Below are 19,824 nucleotides of genomic sequence, written 5' to 3' on the forward strand. Positions count from 1 at the left end.
AGTTCAGGAGCACTCTAAGGTATGATTTGGCTGCTCAGTGTTCCTCAGGTCTAAAAAGAGCATGAGGGGTGCACCTGGAACAAGCATCTGGCTCGTGTTGTTCCTGTAGGGAGGGCGAAAATCAGTTGAGCGATTAAAATGAAGGACTGAAATTGCCAGACTCTTAGGTGTGGTGGCAGACTCTGGCCCCCACACCTATGTGCTGTTCCTCCATGGCAGGTAGGCAATGGCCTCAGCAGCAGGGACCAAGGGATAAGTTCTGGGCACCCTACCACTGCTGCTCCCTGCCAGGCCTCTTTCCAGCTGGATCTTCAGTTTGGGGTAAAAAGGGATAATAAGTGCCTTTAGGCGCTGATCTCTTCTCTCTGGTGACCAATGATAGGACCCAAGGGAAAGGCAGGAAGATGTGCCAGGGGAGGTTCAGGTTGGACATTAGGGAAAGGTTCTTCACCCAAAGTGTGGTGGAGAACTGGAAAAAGGTCCTCAGAGACGTAGTCATGGTCCCAAGGCTGACAGCATTCAAGAAGTGATTGGACAATGCCCTCAGACACATGGTATGAATTTTGTGGTTGTCATATGCAGGGACAGGGGTTGGACTTCATGATCCTTCCAACTCAGGACATTCTATGATCTCTGATTCATGCTCACCAAGATCCCTGGGAAGAGCCCCACGGTATTGCACGAGCAGCGAGGCACAGCATGGGGAAGAAGTTAAGTCATCCTCATACTTCCCTGCTGGAGGAAGAGCTGCAGAGGCTGGCAAGACCTCAGGCAGGGATGAAAGGGTTAGTTCTTGTAGTTCCTCTTCAACTCTGCTTCCCATGTGCATTCTGCTGCCAGGATGCTCTTTTCTCTCTTTCCACCTGCTGTACATATTTGGTCTCCTCATGCTGTGTGAAAGCCCAAAGGGGAGCTCACTACTCCTAGGAGTAACAGTAGCTCGTGTTGCATTTTGCTTTGTCTGTGGAAATGCACAGGTACGATTTTCTCATAACTTGACACGTCTCCCCCTCTCTTACCACCATGCAGCCCACACCCACTGCTGACATATGTCCCAGAGGTGGTTCATATACTTTCACAGGGAGTAAATGATAGACAGTCATGCTTCTCTTCAGCTAGTCCTGCCTCTCCTCTTCCCTCTGTGCCCTGCCTGCATACCCTACTGCACAACTTCCCACTCACATCTCTATAAATTTTCTTTATATTTGTTACCTTTCACACTATAGCAGAAGGGAATCTTAAAATGGTTTGGGGCTGGCTGTTTTGTTTTTTTTCCCCATGGGGAAGGCCTTCAGAACTGGGAAAAGATATTTTAATATATCTCAGAGCCTGAGCTGCCATGATATGTGCTGCACAGAGAAGCAAATACAGCACACAGGCTGAAAATCACAGTTTTGCTGAGTGGAAGGAGTTCCCACTGTATGCTTTGTGCATGCCTATTCCTGGAAAACATGTGAATTCTCGGAGGACAAACCATTTGGAAGGCTGTGAAAAACATTTGTCTCTGTTACTATCTCCTTATTTCTCTTCTTTGAAGAGGGTAGACCGCAGCATAGATGGTCCCATACTGATGGCAGCCTAATCGCCCACTAAGAGCATGGTGCAGGCAGGGACAGTAAAATCCACATGAGCTAGTGGAGGAGCAGTTTTCTGCCTACATCCCAAGATCTTAGTGATCTCACAACACATTATCCATGAGCTTGCCACAGTCTTATAAGGAATATTGATCCATATTTTCCTGCTGAGTTTAAATTTGGGGGTTTTTTCCCTGTTTGGAAAGGCCTGTTATCTTAAGCAGAATTTGTCTAAGCTGAGGAAAAAAATTGTGACTCAAACTTACCCAATAGCAGACCTTCAGCAAAACTCTGAGATTGGAACTGCTTAACATCTAGCAATTACCTAGCTAATTAATTACTTTATCTTTATATAAAAACAACTTTTAAATTTTATTTAGCAATTTCCTGTTACTAAATATCTTCTCATTAGTGAGTAGTGAATAGCTGTACACACAAAAACCTGCCTTCACTTATCCAAATTGCTTCCTTCCTGCTATAAATGGATATTTAGCATAGCTATCTGTAGTGAAAGGAGCAAGACTGGTAATACAGTCATTGAGTGTGTTTTATTGTGTTGGGCTTTTCTTTGGTTTCTGCTTTCAAATAGCTTTATTCTTAAAGAATGTGGAAGTAACATTTTTAGCAAGTTGCCAGTTTCTGTACAGAAGAAAAATTCCCTTTTCAACCCCAGTGCTGATCTGCCCTTTCTAGTCACTAAGAAAAATACCTTCATTCATGAAAAGCACATAAAAAAGCTTTATATTCTGCCATTTTTGTAATGATATGCTGAAATCAAATTGCCCTATGAATCCTAATTAATTGGAAATCAGGTCCACAATTCATTTGGACTGTAAAAATCAGAATATATGCTAAGAAATAACAGACGTGCAGCACTTTTTTATATGCTTTTGGTTTCTTGAGTCTTTGAACTTCGTAGTTTTGTGCTTTCTTCACCAACTGTGAAAACTCAAGGGTTTTTGTCCTTTAACTGGAAAGGTTTGCAAGCCTCATGAGATGAGCTTTAAGAAAAACATAATGCATTGCAGAAGCGTAATGAATAGCAACTATTGGCAGCATTAGATTATTCCTCCCTCTAGTGGCTGGCTGCGTCCAGTGGGAATAAATGGAGCTCTTTATTAACATCTCGAGGAATTATTCCATTAGCTTAGCTACTAAGGACTTTTTTCAGGCCAGCATCCTCCAGCTCCCTGCCTGCTTGGTAATCTGTGGTGCCTCTGTGCACACATCCGTGACTATGTTACGCGACCAGCCTTTCAGTTTTTCAAGGTGGCCTCTACTGTGTTCTCAAGCTTTCCCAGTCCCTTCTGTACATTATATTACGTGATTCCCGGTAGCAGTCACATAAAGATTGCCCCACTTGTATTGCATTTCTGTGATTCCACACAGTACTTTACACCAAATCAAGGCAATTTGTCCCACCTGATCTCTGATACATGCTGAACTGAAAAAAAAAAAAAAAAAAAGAAAAAGGTGATTAGTTTCAGGCAGCTTAGATTGTCTATTCATGGTGCAATACTGGGGACAATGAGAAGGATATTAGTGCTTCCTCCATCTACCTGGATGCGTCAGCACATGCCCATAAACCAGTGGACAGCTCAGGTATGTTCATGTCATTGACACTAAACACATCCCTTTGTAGATAGCTCAGGAAAATGTGAAGGTGTTGCAGAGCTGGAATGCTCCACTTAATTTCGCCTAGCAGCAACCCACACCTACTTAGTTGGAGGGTTGACAAATTGGCCCTTACCTGGCCCATCACAGGAGAAACCAGAGTCCCAGGAGGCTGAGCAGACCTTTGAAGGTGGCCCTGTGCATCCCACCTGCACTCAAAGACCTGCTGGTGTACAAACACCATCAAACAAGTCTCCGTTCTGTTGCTCCCAGCAATAAGAAATGGATTATTATATTATCATAATGTTGCTGGTTTCTTAATCAAGGTGACAAAAAATCCGAGCAGTAAAAGTGGCTGCTATAAATACAACAGCCATTTAAGGAAGAGGTCATCTAAGGAAGAGGGTATTAACTCCTATGGCTCTATTAAGTTATTCAACTTCAGGGCATAATTGCAACACCTCTCATAAGAGTTGTGAGGCTTGAGAAACTAATATAGGTTTCAGTATGCTTTACTTGAAATTAACATTTTAGGCATTAAGCATTTCCATAGGTCACTGGAGTTTTATTAAGCTGGAGTTCAGCAAAACCATTGACTTGAGATGATATCGTAAATCACCATCCATAGTCAATAAATGGCTTTAATTGAAAAATGCATTTCTTCTAAAGTACCTTTTGACCATCACACCAAACACTCTTTACTCTTTATTAACCAGTTGTTCTGCTTTATGAACGACATCTGTCTCTGGGGCTAAAGTTTATTACTTCAGTCATTCTGTTCATCTTGCCTCCAGTAATATAACAAAAATATGGTGATGCTATTCTCTACCATCAAAGAACCTCAGTTCTATTTGTTGACTTTAATCCAGCATCACAGAGCCACCTGAGAAGTACTGGAGGGAATACCTGTTTGCTGAGCCTGACCGTTTATATGACTTTTCCTCCAGGTCACAGAGCAAATTTCTGTCAACACTGAAATCTGAACCCATGAGCCACAGCCCATTGCCCATGGTTTTAAATGCTTTCTTCCTTTAAAATGAGGTGCAAAATCCCTTTTAAAATTCTCAAACCTGAAGAACATCCACTCTTTGGAAATGTTTTTTACATCTTTATTGTCTATCTGAATCATTGCACTTGACACTAACAGCATGATGAATGGCATGAGAACTTGTTTGTCATTCCTCTACTGCCAGACCCAAAAATGTTTCAGGGCATTTCTTTTTCATGGGATTAAAAGATAACTATTTTAAATAATTTAAAAAAAAAAAATCCCTTTCATTCCCTGTCTGGATTTGGCACCATTATGCAGACCTCTCAAGACATCTTTTTCTTTTGCTTTCTCATAGTCCAAAATATAATTAGTTCTACCTAATCAGGACTCCTTCTATACAAGTTTGGCTCAACCATAGCTTATGACACAGAAGGCAACTGGTTTTTGTTGTGTGGGTTTTTTTATTTTTTTACTCTGTTTTAAGTGTAATTTTGCATCTTTTGAGCAAAATTCTATTTATTGGAAAAGTTTTCATAATGGAAATCAACAGCAGACTTCTACCTCAAGGTATTCAGTGCTTTGGCCCCGTTCATAAAACCAATGACAAGCCAATTGGCCAAGACAAAGTATATTTCACACATGCCTGAATTAAGAGCTTATCACTTCATGTTGTATCTCAGCACAGCGGACAGGTATTTTTGTAATCATAGCAAAGCAAAACTGAAAAGTCTTTGCAATGGAAAGATGGAGTTATAAAATACACATGGACAGCTGGGGGTTTTTTATTATTATTATCTGGGTTTCTTTTGAGGGATTTCATTTGATGTAAAAGCACCTGAAAGGAAAGTTGTATCAGCTTCTCTTTTTTCTGAGGAATGGGTAAAGTTGCATAGAGGGAAAGACTCCCTGATCATGGGGTATCGCTTTTGCTGTTCAATATCAGTGATAAAAGGGAAAATCTCCTACAGCAGCAGAGACTGCTGCCCAGAGAATCAGTGGAGAATTTGCCAGAAACTCTACTGCACACCATTCTTTTTCATTTACTTATATTCTAGACATTAAATAAAATTATAGAAGAAACATTAGTATTGCCAGCTTGTTTGATACAACAAGAGAAGTTGAACGGTTTTATCTTAATCAGTGATAACTCTATTTGAACAGTTTCCCCAAAAATCATTTATTTTTCTTTATCAGGAAGGGATGGCTGCAAGTCATATCTGAGCTCCAAGCTATACTTATCCAGACACAGCTTGATAAAATGGCTGTAGAGTTATCCAGGAGGTCACTGCTCTGTCTTCTCATCCCTCCCTGTGCTGTCAGGAGTAGATTGGATTTCAAGTCACCACATCCCTGATGTCTGCAGAGAAACAAAAATGTAATAAGTTAGAAGTACTTGCTTAGAAAAAAGAAGAAAAAGGAGTCTCTCTTCAGGCACTTTAAGCTACTGAGTGCTCTTCAAATACAAACCAGCTAAAAGAGAGAATACTGAATTAGCCACTTAGTAAGAGCACATGTATGATCTTTCAAAATGAACTCATCAAGAGAGTAGAGAAAATCCAGAGTCACCACCAGCACATATTACAGTCCAGGTGAACAATTTGCAGGTGTTATCAAGACATAATGTGTGCCCGCAGTGGGTGAGATACTTAAAGTATTTATCCATGGTGTGCTTGGCCCTGTATTGAATCTTGTTTTTTCAAGCATTCATTTGGAGTTAGTACTGTTACTCAGAGAAGAAGGTGAGCTCAGCGCCTCAGCTCAGCTGGACTTGGGATTCTTCCCTTCTCCCTTATAGAATAACTAGCCTACCCTTCTCATTGCTTTAAAATGTACTTGCTTTTCAGAGTTCTCTAATAGTTTGATTTGTGTTACACATCTGTACAGTTGGTTTTGAATGTACTTTTTTTTTTTTTAATAGGTATCTGAAAATTTTGAAAGGGCAGAAGACTGAACAGGAAGTGGAAAAAATGCTGCATATGTAAAATGCATTTTTGGAAAATGCAGATGGCTGATTACTTATAAGAAGGTTTTGAAGTAACGGTGTTGACTTGCAAAACTAAGATGAGTTACTAATCTCACTGGAAGATGTTTATACAGATCTAGACAGGGTGTTTGGAAATGTCTTTCCGAGCTAGGTGACTCAGAAGCAGACACGTGGCAGGGCGTGCAGGCTCATGGCCATGCAGTGTGTGGGTGACCGTCACCTGGTTTCAGGTCCATGTCGAACTGAGGTCACTGAACACTGAAAATGCATTGCAATTTGTCAGGAAAAAAATGTTCTTAAACACTGCAGTGACATTCAACAGCAAATACTTTTTTAGTATTTACTGGAAAACATTATTTCTAGATAAATACTGCCCAATATTGTAACTTGGAGTAACACAGGAGGACTTTCAGTTATGGGAAGTCTGCCCAGAAGATGCCTTTTAGCTGAGCTGGAGTGCTTTCCTCCCACTCCCGGGAGCCAGCCAGGGCTCCCTTACAAACCACTGAGCAGGGAGGGCTGATTCTGTAGCCAGCTCAGCGCGTAGCCGGGTGACATTCCTGAAAAATAACTGCTTTCCCCCCGCGGTTTGGCAGAGAGCTGTAGTTCTTGGGTTTTCCTACTGGCAGAATTAGTCAAACTTTTAACATATGAATTAGGGAGACCTGAAAATTAACTTAAGCAGGTGAGGTCTGAGCTTGTGGACACTGTGATTTTTGTAGAATAGCACAAGGACTGCAATGGGGAAACTTGATCTCAGATACTCTGAGGTTAAAAAAAAATTAAATAAAAAAGCTGTCTCTCAGCATTGTGAGTAGACGTAAGCTTAATATTAACATAGACTGAGTCTCAAACTTCAGTTCTTGCCACAATGTGTCAGAAGTGCAGATCTGCAGGTGTGCAGAAAGGATGTTTTGAGTGTGTTACCAGACACCCAAGAGGAGGAAAATGGCAGTATTATTTGATTCACTTATGATAATAGCAGCAGTTACAGAAATGATGGTGAAGCAGTCTACGTCCAATGCCAAAAGCTATGTCTCAGCAGGCATGAAGGCATCTCCTTCCCTTCTTCTTGTAGGGCTTGCCCTCAAACACATACTCTCAGGTGGCTGGCTAGCAGACTGAAATACATAAATTACTAAAATAAGATTTTAATCTGAGCAGACTGTGGGTGACTTTTGAGCCTCACTAGAGAATTATTTAGCTTGGAAAAAATCTTTAAGAACATCAAATCTAACTGTCAACCTAACACTACCAAGTCCACCACTAAGCCATGTCCCTAAGTTCTACATCTACATGTCTTATAAATGCCTCCAGGGATGATGACTCAACCACGTCCCTGGGCAGCCTGTTCCAATGCCTGACAACCCTTTCCATGAAGAAGTTTTTCCTAATACCCAATCTAAACCTCCCCTGGTACAACTTGAGGCCATTCGCTCTTGTCCTATCACTTGCTTCTTGGGAGAAGAGACCAACACCCTCCATGCTACAACCTCCTTTCAGGTAGTTGTAGACAGTGATAAGGTCTCCCCTCAGCCTCCTTTTCTCCAGGCCAAACAGCCCAGTTCCCTCAACCACTCCTCATCAGACTTGTGCTCCAGACCCTTCACCAGCCTTGTTGTTCTTCTCTGAACTCTCTCCAGCACCTCAATGTCTTTCTTGTAGTGAGGGACCCAACACTGAATACAGGGTTCAAGGTGGGGCCTCACCACTGCCAAGTACACAGAGACAATCACTTCTCTAGTCCTGCTGCCCACACTATTCCTGATACAAGCCAGGATGCTGTTGGCCTTTTTGGCCACCTGGGCACACTGCTGGCTTAGCCAGCTGTCAATCAACACCCCCAGATCTCTTTCTGCCAGGCAGCTTTCCAGCCACTCTTCCCCAAGCTTGTAGCACTGCCTGGGGTTGTTGTGACCCAAGTGCAGGACCCAGCACTTCTTGGCCTAGTTGAACCTCATACAATTGGCCTCAGCCCAATGATCCAGCCTGTCCAGATCCCTCTGTATGACCTTCCTACCCTCCAGCAGATCAACACTCCCACCCAGTTTGGTGTCATATGCAAACTTAATGAGGATACACTCGACACCCTCATCCAGATCATTGATAAAGAGATTGAACAGAATTGGTCCAAATACTGAGCCCTGGGGAACACCACCTGTGACCAGTCACCAACTGAATTTGACACAATTCACCACAACTTTTTGGGCCCAGCCATCCAGCCAGTTCTTTATCCATCCAAGAGTATGCCACTCCAAGCCATGAGCAGCCAATTTCTCCAGGAGAATGCTGTGGAAAACAGTGTCAAATGCTTTACAGAAGTCTAGGTAGACAATATCCACAGCTTTTCCCTTATCCACTGAGCAGGTTACCTCATCACAGAAGGAGATCAGGCTGGTCAAGCAGGACCTGCCTTTCATAAACCTGTGCTGACTGGATCTGATCCTGGATCTGCTTGTCCTCTACATGTCATGTGATGGCACTCAGGATGATCTGCTCCATAACCTTCCCCAGCACCGAGGTCAAACTGACAGGCATGTAGTTTCCCAGATCCTCCTTCTGGCCCTTCTTGTAGATAAGTGTCACATTTGTCAACTTCCAGTCAACTGGAACCTCCCTGGTTAGCCAGGACTGCTGATAAGTGATGGAATGTGGCTTAATGAGCACCTCTGCCAGCTCCCTCAGTACCCTTGGGTGGATCCCATCCATTCCCATAGACCTGTGGGTGTCTAAGCGGTGTAGCAGGTCACTAACCACTGAAATAACCAAGAATGTAATTTGACGTAGCACCAGGTGGGTAAGACAGGTTTCACTGAGCGGAGCTGAAGGAGCACCTTCTGCAGGAAGGAGGGTTTGACTTTTGTGCTGACAGAGTTCAACAAAGCAGTGGTGAAGGGTTTTAATAGGGAGAGCACCAAAGGATTCATCCTCATCATATAGGCAAAAAGGCTCCAGGCATGGCTGCAGGCATGGCTGCCGTGCTCAGGCCCTCCAGCAGTGTTTGTTCTTAGTGCTATACCTGATATAAAGCAAGAGCTTTTCCAGCTTAGATATATATATATCTCTGTTGATGAACAGCACTTGTTCCTGGGATTATTAGTGCTAGCCCAAAGGAGACTCATGCTGAAAAAGGCAGGAGCCTTGTGTCACACGTTTGGTCTAGGTTGAGACATCTTTTTCTCAAGCAAGAACCTCCAAAAACCCTTTTAAGCATGTACTCAGTAAGACTTCCAATAGGGCATGTGAAGGCCATAGCTTTCCTCAGAGGGTCTTCTAAGAGGAAAGCCACTCTTCTCAAGCTGGAAATCAGCACCCGCATGTAAACCAGATTTCTGGTTAGAGATAATTGTATAATGTCTGTCTGCATCATCTTCCATCTGCTTCTTTTACCAACTCAATTGCATATGGCATTATGTGCCCTTTCCATGCTGTGCTCTGTTTTTTCACCATGCCTAGAAAGCAGGGAGAAGACACAGCATGTCAGTGGCAAGGTTCCTTCAATTCATTGGCCTATTATTTTTTGTACACAGCATCTGAGACAGTCTTTGACTTAAAAGGGAAGGTTTGTTTTAATGTATATGTGAATTTTTATGCAGTAGTCAGCTTTGTCTGCCAACATTTTAACACTTTTTCAGGGCTAAAGGTGGTCTTGAAACGTAGTCATACAACCTCAGCACTCCCATGTTCCAAAAAGAAATAAACCAAATGATTCCATGTCCTTTGAAAGGGCGGAAGGTTTGTAATAAAATCACAACAAAGTGGTTTCATGGCTGATTTTGAAGTAGCCAGATGTGGAGAGGTTTAAAAGGGACTGGGCTTTCTAGAAGCACTTGCTACTAAAAAATGTTGACCCCATTCCTGCTGCCCTCTATCAAACAAACAGGAGCTCTCTGGCAGGACACCATGTGCTCACTCAAAAAACCAGCAGCTGGAGATAAACACGTTAGAGAGCTGTGTGACACCAAACTGTGTGGACTTCTGGATTTTTTTTTTAAGTGCTTTCCTATGCAGCCCTACCAGAATCTGTAAAATCAAGCAGAGAGACAAATACACCATACTGCAATTTCTGCCTCTTCTCACCCTGTGATAAACCCTGTGACAATGGCATGTCCCATGCAGCTTTGTGGTGTGTGTTTGCTGGTCCATGCAGTGAACATGATATGTAGTGTGATCAGTGGAATCTTTTATAACACAAAAGGAGGCAGATGCCTATTTTGTACTGATAATGTTGAACTGCTCTTCAGCAGATGAACTTTTTCTGGTTGTCTTAAAGTTTTATATTTTTCTTTCTCACACTTGGCTCTTTAGCAACACACCAAGGACTTGAAGACAGGTTTTATTATTTTTTTTTAGCTTCAAGGTAGGAAATCCCCATGAGGAGGTTCGCTTGATTACAAACAAAACCAGAAAATGAGATCTTCAAAACTCAGAAAAATCCCAGGTGAGGAGGAAGAATGCTCAAAACTGTTTATTTGCTGCCCTTGTCTCCATTGGTCGCATGACAGATTTGTGTTCACTGCACTGAAAAAGCAGCAGAACATAGGTGCCAACATGATCAAATTACCCTAGGCTGGTGACCCCTATCATGACCTGGATCAGACGGATGCACTTGAATGACTTTGTTCTGTACATATTCTTCCCTGATGTCCTTCAGTGTTTACCTTGTGTCAGACTGCACTGTATTATTCTACCTTCCAGTAACACTGAAATGCAAAGAAAATTAAGCACACAGATGTACATTGGATATTCTCACCAGCCACACCAGGGGTGGGGCATTCAGTCTGGGATAACTAAGCCGTGGAGAACTAAGCTGTCCATTGTAGGCTACAAAAATGACATCTGGGACATTTAGCAATAGGGGTGGTTTGGGGGTTTATTTTTTTCTTCGTTTTGGGTTGTGTGTGCTGTGTTATTGGGGGCTTTCTGCTTGTTTGAAGGCAAATTTTAGCACACTTCTCTGCTGACTTATAGAAGTATTCAGGACATGTTTCTGGACTTTCACATTATTTTGCTTCGTCATTTTTTGTTGGCATAGCACAGCACCCATCTGGCACAACACTGCACTTGGTGCTATGAATCTGAATGCTAACTTTCAGAAGACAATACAGTCTTAGGACTATTTTTCATTGTAACACTTTTTTATATTAATGTCTGGCCCAAAGGGGAAAAAAAGTGGCCATCGTCAGTTTTGTGTCTCCCTTTTTTCATTCAGAAATGAAATGTAATAAATGAAACTGTTTTTCATAAAGAGTGCATATAAGACGGAGTGCATTTTGCTTTCCTAAATTAAAAAGAGATGTTTGAAACTAAACTTTCCTGTTCTTGTAAATCCCTGTTGTCTACCTTGTCTTTGGCATTTGAAAGCCACTTTGAAGGCAAAGGAATGCTCCTGGGAATATATTCAAAGCTGTTTCACTTTTAATCTGCTAACACTGTGTTTTAGAGCCTCTGATATATACTTGAATGAGCAAAATTATGGCCAGAATATAGAAGTCAGAAACGACAAGGCAGTATGTGAAGACAGTGTATAGCTTTCTTTCCCCTTCATTCCTCCTGGACCATCACCCGAGTCAGGCACTGGGCTCAGACTTTCCTGCCTCTGTCTCAGACTTCCCTGTCCAAAGCATAGCAAATCAGCTAAGCTTAGCTTCTCCCATACTTACTAATGCTGACCAGCTCCTTATTCTGCAAATAGTCAATTAGGCAAATTAGGGGCCAAAACGTGTTTCCATCTGAATTAAGACTGTGTAAATAAACACATCTGTAACCGTTGGTTAAATGTATTTATGAACATGCATGTTGCGACAGTGGCAGGGGTGGTTAGGTGTGTGCTTTTTAAACCTTTTTGTTTCCATATTTGAATGAAAACAGGAGAATCAGCCTCAGTATGTCTGAAAGGTACAGAGCAGAAACCAAAGGGCAGTATGGAAAGGCAGCTTAAAGATTTCCTTTACACACCTACACTGTTGTCTGTTTTAGTTGCTTTGCTAAAATGATTTTTCTGGTTAAATTAACACTGTCCTGCCACTCAGAGCCCTTCACAGGCTTTCACTAATGTTTTGCCCTCACAGGCAGAGTATCTCAATCTTCTCTGAGGCTCAGTGTGCATCAGAGGCATTCGCCTTTCTTTACCCAGGGGAGCCTTTGTTTCACAGAATCACAGAATGCCAATTTCTCCACCAGGACTCAGCAAACTCCATTTCCACCCACCTCAGTACAGAGCTGGTTCCTTTTCTGGTCAGTCCCCTTGGGACACCTGCAACAGCAGCCAACAGAGTGGCAGAAACCCAGTCCCTGGAAATATTCAAGTCCAGGCTGGACAGGGCTCTGAGCAATCTGATCTAGTTGAAGACGTCCCTGCTCATGGCAGGGGAGTTGGACTAGATGACCTTCAAAGGTCCTTTCCAACTCAAACTATTCTATGATTCTATGATCTTCTCCTGATGTCTCTTGTCATGGTTCTCGAGAAGCGTGTCTAGCAGCACTACTCCTGTTGTGCCTGCTCTCCCATCCCCTGGGGTGAGGCTTGGGGCAAAGGCAGCAGTGTGGGGGAAAAAGAATGGTGCAGCCAGTTTGGGGACCTGACACCTGTGAATGCAGCATGATGCCTTAGGGGACGGCCCGGCTCCAAAGCACAACTGGTTCTCAATGCCCGCTGCAAGCTCCCTGAATGCTGCTTCAACCAACATCATCACATCGTGTATCCACAAGGGACTAGAAGCCTCCCACCCAAAATGTCTCTTTCACCATAGCAGTGAGGGTGAGCTGTGTATAATCCCCTCTGAAAATGTTCTGGCACTGAGCTCAGGGCCACCCTTCAGCGCTTGCCCAGTGACACAGCAGCAGGCACTGCAGCACAGAGATGATGGGGCATGCTTGAGGAGCTCGTTCAAGGTTTTTAATAATTCACATCCTTCTTCCGCCACTTAACATATCCAATGCAGTGAGTTGAGATAACAGACTGTTTTATATTGGCCAAAGAGTTGTCGCAAACTCTCAGTCTCTTGTCTGTCCTACTTAGTTGTGGAAATTATGATGTCACAAACAGAAGTTTAGGTAATGTAGATGATGAAACAGAAGATGGAGTTGAACTCTTAAGGAAGAAAATAATATTTTCATTACAGGTCACTGGTAATAGCAACTCTAAGAAAATAAATTAGACATTCAGATCTTCCCCTGTCATACACAGCCAGATTTATTTCTAAACGGAATGTTTTCAAAATTTCCAGTGGCATTTCAGCTGTTCATTAAAGTGTACTGTAGAATATAGCGACAATTTATTACACAGCTATAAAAGCATTAGTAATCATTATAAATGCAAACCTTCAGATATTTCTGCGTCTATGTTTTAAATACTTTCTTATTGCTCGTTGCTAGTGAAACAGTGATGGTAGCAAACAGTAAGCAAGGAGCCACGTCCTCCAACAGCTGCCAATATCCTGGTCTGTTTTATACAACAGATGGGAGTACGTGCAGGCTAAGATGAGTGACCACCTGTAAAATATGGTTCTAGACATGTGCCAAACTGGGCAGTTGTATAGTCAGGAGGAAAACTAGACAGAAAAAGAAGGCAGCTGTGCTGACCGTCCACATTTGAAACAACAGGGGAACATTTACTCTCATGGATGGATGCCTTTGTTTCAAGCAGAGTCAGAAAAACATAGTTATGCAACACTAATGCATACAGAAAACTAATTTCTATACTTTTTGTGGTGGCTTCCTGTGACACTGGGAGCATCTGATCTGATCTGTACTCTAGCTGTCACAGCAAAATCTTGCTGCTATGGGTGCCTGCATCCTGTCATGCTGGTTCCAATCTTTAAAGGGCACCTGCCTCAGCACTTGAAGATTTCTGCCTGGCAATATCTGTGCACTGTATTTAGTGATGTGCTGCAGTCTTCTTGTGAGTTCAGCTCATCAGTGAACAGCAACAGCCCCAGGTGACGTATTTGACTAACTGGCAGCTAATCAAGCATATTTGAATTTTGCATGTCACACATTGGCAGCAAACTGTTCACAACATATTCATAAAATACATTTTGAGTTAATTTAAGAAATGCATTTCAGGAAGTGCAAAAATTATCTGTTGAATTATTCATTCTATTTTATCTTTTTTATTTTTTATTCCTTTATCAAATAACACACAAAATTTTTTTTTCCAAGAGTTCCATGGTTAGTGTTAGTTATCAAAATGTTGTAGCTAAGTGCTTGTAACATTCAAATTTTCATCATTTTCTCTTCCTTTTTTTTTTTCTTTGAGTTTGGAGCACTGATTTTGATTTCTAAAAGCTTTCTACTTTTGGCATCTGGAATCAAGTGGCGTCAGGGCTCAAAGCATTTGAATATGGCTGCTGTAAGTATTGCAGCATACACACACTGAAAATGGCAAGCAAAGGCTTTATCTTGTGACAGGAATATTGAGTAATTAGCATAAGTTTATGTATTTTTATTAACCAGGTAATTAGCAACCAGAGAATATGGTGTTGTAGAGATGACCTAGTTTTTATTACAATATCGTACCATTCAGAAACAGACCCAGTTTCTGAACTACTTAGGTGTGCGATTACACAGTGGAATTGTCCTCTTAAAAAACGTTGACAATTACTAGAATTGTGCATGCCACTGGGAATTGCTCGTACTAATTACCATTGTTACCTACTTGAACACAAAATATTTGCATGAGGAATTAGACATAAAATGGATTCTCCTCTTTCAGGTCAGCTGTGTGTGTGTTTCTAAAGACTATGGGACCAAGATTAAGCCTGTAATCAGTTTACAGATTTTTCTTTCTTATACCTGCAAACATCCATGTGAGATTTACATTTAAAAATTGAAAATTTAGCTAATATTTTTATTCGTTTACTTTGTAATACCTGGAGAATATTAAAGATATTCCAATAAAAATATTGAAGAATCACCCTTTCAACACTTTATTAATTGAATAATTGTTTAAAAACAAATATGCCCAAAACAAATTGTATTGCAAAAGAGACATGACATGGATAACTTTTGTGACTCACATCTTTATAGGATACCCCAGGTTGTGAAGACAGCACTTAGCCAGCATTTCCAGGGGATAAAGCATCTCACAGGTGGAGGATTGTAGCTACACGTTATAACCTTTGCTAGCTGACTCTAAGCACATATGGCAAGAGTAATGCAGTTTGTGCATATTACCTGTGGGGTTTGTTTGTTTGTTTCTAACTACTTGAGCATCTCATCTGTCACTGGTATTGGAAAGCTGGGGAATGTTATAAAAATACAACTGTGGTTTTTAAACTTCTAATTTGACATAGAGCCATGCAAAGTTACTAGACTACGTTATCTCAACTTTCAGCTTAAGCCGGGAATAAACCAAAATTCAAAGCACATCAAACCCTACCAGGTGCCCCAAGTTCTTGAATGATTTCCCAGGTTAAGATGCACTATGAGGGCTTTTGCATGTTGTGTATGATCTGTCCACCCTATTTGCCCATTGCAGAGGAATAACCCTTTAGAGGAACAGAGCCCCTACAGTTCCTACCAACTGCATTTCGAGACGTGGATGTTCAGCTGATGTGTTTAGGATCATGCAGTCAATCTTACTATTTGGCCTCTCCTTTCTTTATCTCACTCCTGGTCAGGTAATTTAGATTTATGAAATATTTTCCTTTTTTTTTTAATTCTTCTTCTTTTTTTTCCCTTTTCCCCAAACCTCCTAGGATATCCAGTGAACACTCGCCAAAGCTTCAGATCCGGAGCCACAGTTACCTGAGGGCAGTGAGTGAAGTCTCCATCAACAGAAGCCTGGACAGCCTGGACCCCGCAGGGTTGCTGACGTCCCCCAAGTTCCGCTCCCGCAATGAGAGCTACATGAGAGCCATGAGCACCATCAGTCAGGTGAGTGACCCAGAAAGCAGCCAGCACTCTGGACACCAGCCGAGCACCTGCAAGAGAAGAAAGCTGAGTTTACTTCTAGTGGAATCAATCAGGCTGTTGCATGCCACACGTTTTCAAAATGTTTTTAAGAAAACAGGAATGTTTTCACACAATCTTGTTTTTGAGAGGGTAACATTTGATAATACCATAACCTTCCCTTTGCAAATGGATGAGTGGTACAACATGCAATTCGTTTGAAGGAGCAGTCTAATTTTTTATTTTTCTTTTCCAGAAACAGGTGCTCATCACCAGTGTCTTTAAACAGGGTTCTCTTAAGGATCTCTTAAGTGCTTACTACCTGAAATCAAATTTTTTTGAATGCCTCCAAAAAAACCTACATATTCACATGCTGAGTAAAAAGCTAAAGGAACTCTAGCTCCATCATATTTTGTGTTTCACAAATTTCTTAGCATTTTATCAGAATTTTGAGAGCTTTCTTTATGCTATTATATACATTCCTAACCTTGTGCACCTCTAAACTTTTCCCCCATGTAGTACAAATGTTGCAGTATATATATTAAGTGCAAAGATATTATTGCCCAGAAATTCAGTAGAATATCTTTATGCTCATTCTAAACTAGAAAAAAAAAAAATAAAGGCTGCCATGAAACATTCAGTTTATGACTTTTAGTGTTATAAAATAGCCTGTCCTTGAATACAGCGTGCTTGTACAGTTGAGTTGGTCAGGGACCGATCTGAAAGAAATGTGAAAGTGCCAGCACTCCACTGGGCAGTGGGCCAGTAGTTCATCTGCTAAATCCTTTAGCTCCTTGGTATGACCTTTTGCTTGTTCGTTTAAGTGGAACATTTGGATAAATTACTTGGATAATTTATACACAATTTATACTTGGATAATTCTTACACAAGTCCAGAAGTACACAGGGCAGGATTTGTGGTGCCAAATACTGGCCCTTTATTATTGGCATATCAACTCATTGAACTGCCAAGAGAAAAAAGAGCACAACATCATTGATGCCAGGACCTCATCTGTGCCTGTAACAAATATATGTGCCTTTCAGCATGGAGCCGTAGGTTGAATTTCTGTAGTATCCTATATTTGAGCATTGCAACCTCAGACTATTCACCTGTGTATTTTACAGTAAGATACTTTGCGTAGAGTATGGACTGATGGTCTAGAAAGATGGTCAGGATGTATCTAGGAGGAAACAGCACTGAAATTCAGGTCTCTTTGGGGATATGGCTATTCTCCATCATTGTGGGATTGTTCTTTATGATGTACTACTCACTCCCCTTCCATGCTCTTTTAAGCAGTTTCCCTTTGATAACATATGTCCTGCTCTTTGAGATTTTCCTTTTCATTTATGTGTACAAACACTTGGCATCATATTTTTCTTGGTAAAATCCATCCTGGAAAAGAATTTCTAAAGTTTTTTTTCTGCCACCCGAACAGTCTTCTCTTGCAACTTCTGCATTTCACGTACTTGAAAACTATCAAAATCCCCAAGTGGTGGTTTCCATGTGCATGTTTTCTACAGTGATAGTTATTGTGCTTTAATGCCAAGCCCAGGGCTCTATTCCCAGTTTAGAAACATGAATCTCCATTATTAATTAAGCTGAGGTAAAAGGTGTCCAGGTTTGTAAGACTTGCAGCAAGACCCACATGCTTTTGAATGTTCTTTAACATGCGTGAGTGCAAGTCTTTGTCACCACCTAGTGTCTGCTTCACAAAGGGTCTAAGGATTCCCTTGCATCTCTCACTCTCAACCAAAGGAGTTAGTCCAGAGATGTAGTTATACAAACATTTTTTGCCCTGCAGAAAAGGAGGAAGAAGTTTCCTTATCAGTCTCTCCTTCACAACTGTTTGTTACCACTTCTGCCCTTGAGCTTCCCAACCGCTCAGGTTTATCACTGTGATTGCCTGTGGGTTGCATTGATTTGGTACCAGGGTTAAGCTGCCTTTTTTTTCCTCACCTCCCAGAGAAAGTGTGATTTTTGTTTTTCAGTGTAATGATAATAATGTCCAGATGTTCAAGCTCTGCTGTGGGCCCACAGTGAGATAAGCCAGATGCTGCTATGAGGACTCCCAGCTTCCCACCAGTCTTGGCAGGAACCAAGAGACTGGACTTTGCTGAATCTCTGCCTAGTGCTTCTGTCCCCCCTTTTTGTACATTTTTTTTTCCCTTAACTATTCTTGCTTTGTGAAATGGGATATGTCTATGTGCCATTCATCCATTTTTCATGGATCTTCTAATAGATGTTGGCCATTGTGCCCCTGTAGCTTGTTAGTGTTTGTACAGGTTTATCTGGAGTAGGGGATGTACTGAATCTACCCGGTCTTTGCCTGCAGGTGAGTGAGATGGAAGTGAACGGTCAGTTCGAATCCGTCTGTGAGTCGGTGTTCAGTGAACTGGAGTCTCAGGCCGTGGAGGCGCTGGATCTGCCCATGCCAGGCTGCTTCCGCATGAGGAGCCACAGCTATGTCAGAGCCATTGAGAAGGGCTGCTCCCAGGATGATGAGTGTATATCGCTGCGGTCCTCCTCTCCTCCACGTACAACCACCACGGTGAGGACCATCCAGAGCAGTACTGGTGAGTAACAAAAAGGGAAGTCCACAGGGGTGGTGGAAAGGGAAGGTATGTTTCTGTGCAGCTCTGTCAGATCAACGATGAGATTTTCTCGTGCCTGTAAGAGAGTCTGTTTCACCGGGGAGCTGGACTGACTGATCAGCCTGAAACTATGTGCAGATCAAGGCTGATGCAGTCATGGTGCCTCCCATGTCCAAGCGAATTTATTCTGGGCTAAAAGCACATAGAAGTGAAGTCCAAGGTCATGTCTCCTCTCACTCTCCTTCCCAAAAGAGCAATCACAATTTGGCAAGGCTGAACAAGAAGGCTCTGGGTTAGCAGATATTTTGGCTCTTCGTAGGAGAGGAGGATCTCTGCTGAGTTTTCCTACAAAGATGAGGTAATCTTTGTCTTTACTAAAAGTTACAAGTTATTTGGTGTATTTTTTAATGGCTCAGAGAGACTGTTACAGCTCTCTAGGCCATATCTCAGAGGTGGGAATGAAGAAGGGAGGAAGAGGTCTGCAGGTTGAAACATGCATGTTATTCTTTCTGCAGTTCAAACTATTTAAGCTTTGCAAGAGAATTTTCAGTCTAAATGTGAGACTTACAAATCTCACTTTTAAGGTTTGAGGTTGCTTTTCTTTTGGAAATAACCATGATGAATTCCAGATTCTGTCACTAAAATTAGTGCTTAAAGGGAAGAAAAAGCAAGACAGAAACCAAAAGCCAAGTGCACCCCTCTCACTGAGGAAAGCAAGAGTCAGGAGCCATCACATGTGTGTGCTCTTATGAGAGAGGCCCTCTTTCTTTTGACTCCACTGCATCCATTCCACTGCTTTATACAAGCTTCATTTACTATTCATGCACTATTCATAGTCATGACTAATATTGACTATTACAAGTATTTCACTGTACCTACTGTCTCTTTTCCTGGTTCTTTAATTTCTCTTTTCTATACTTTAAACGTCTGCCTTTTTGTGTGTTATCTTACAGGTGCAGTTGTTTATACCTTGTAAGTTCCTTATCTCTCACTCCAGTCTTTCTTAAAGCCGCTTGTCAATAGGTTTAAGTCATCAAAGCAGACTTTCAATCCTTTTACCAAAAATGTTCAGCTTAATTCATAATTTTTCTAAAGTAACAAGTTTAAGTACTGCTGGAAATACATTGGCAGTACATCACAAACATCAAATCATTTTTAACAAATGCTGCAGAGCAG

At 41.7% G+C, this 19,824-nt stretch overlaps 1 protein-coding gene across 7 annotated transcripts in view; it reads left to right on the forward strand.

Moving 5' to 3' along the window:
* DLGAP1 (DLG associated protein 1) overlaps nt 1–19,824 on the forward strand; it is a 410,661-nt gene that overhangs the window by 294,948 nt on the left and 95,889 nt on the right. For all 7 annotated transcript variants that reach the window (XM_065053243.1, XM_065053244.1, XM_065053242.1 and 4 more), the window contains 2 exons: nt 15,865–16,042; nt 18,390–18,630. In XM_065053243.1, coding sequence (XP_064909315.1) covers nt 15,865–16,042; nt 18,390–18,630 — 419 coding nt within the window. The remainder of the gene's footprint in view (nt 1–15,864; nt 16,043–18,389; nt 18,631–19,824) is intronic.

The sequence above is a fragment of the Columba livia genome, chromosome 2 (genome assembly GCF_036013475.1).
Source record: "Columba livia isolate bColLiv1 breed racing homer chromosome 2, bColLiv1.pat.W.v2, whole genome shotgun sequence".
NCBI classification, from domain to species: domain Eukaryota; kingdom Metazoa; phylum Chordata; class Aves; order Columbiformes; family Columbidae; genus Columba; species Columba livia.